Here is a 423-nt window from a genome sequence, read left to right as displayed (position 1 = left end):
CCCCCAGAGAGCCCCGCCAGCAGCGACCCCCGGCAGGGCCGGCCCAGAGCCTGGGCCCTCCTACTCAGGAACTCCAATATTTGTGAAATTAAGAGTTTGCTTTCCAGCTGGACTTACAGGCTGAGGATCTCTCTCTGAAAAAGATGCTAAAAAAAAAAAAAAAAACAAGCCCATTTTATTTAAATACCAATCTGGCTTGTGTTTAAATTTCTTACAGATCTATCTTTAAGATAATAGCCGTGAAACATTGGATGTGGGTTTCCCTCCTCTCAGCTGATGTTCACAAGTCAATCCTGGGAAAGGAGAGGCTGTCCAGCCAGTTACACTGGAGAAAATGTGAAACAGACTATGAATAAAATGCTGTGCAGTTCAAAAACCAAACCTGGGAGAAACAAAATGAAAGAGTAAGAACTTTGGGGGGGG

At 44.7% G+C, this 423-nt stretch overlaps 1 protein-coding gene across 1 annotated transcript in view; it reads left to right on the top strand.

The window, feature by feature from the left end:
• The first annotated feature begins 358 nt into the window (after positions 1-358).
• LOC102037866 (dual specificity protein phosphatase 13-like) overlaps positions 359-423 on the top strand; it is a 22,560-nt gene continuing 22,495 nt past the window's right edge. Inside the window, exon 1 of the mRNA XM_031062056.1 lies at positions 359-404. Within this exon, the coding sequence (XP_030917916.1) occupies positions 397-404 (8 nt within the window). The 5' untranslated portion in view covers positions 359-396. The remainder of the gene's footprint in view (positions 405-423) is intronic.

The sequence above is a fragment of the Geospiza fortis genome, unplaced genomic scaffold, assembly GCF_000277835.1.
Source record: "Geospiza fortis unplaced genomic scaffold, GeoFor_1.0 scaffold130, whole genome shotgun sequence".
Classification (NCBI taxonomy): Eukaryota; Metazoa; Chordata; class Aves; order Passeriformes; family Thraupidae; genus Geospiza; species Geospiza fortis.
This window is presented reverse-complemented; position numbering and strand designations above follow the sequence as displayed.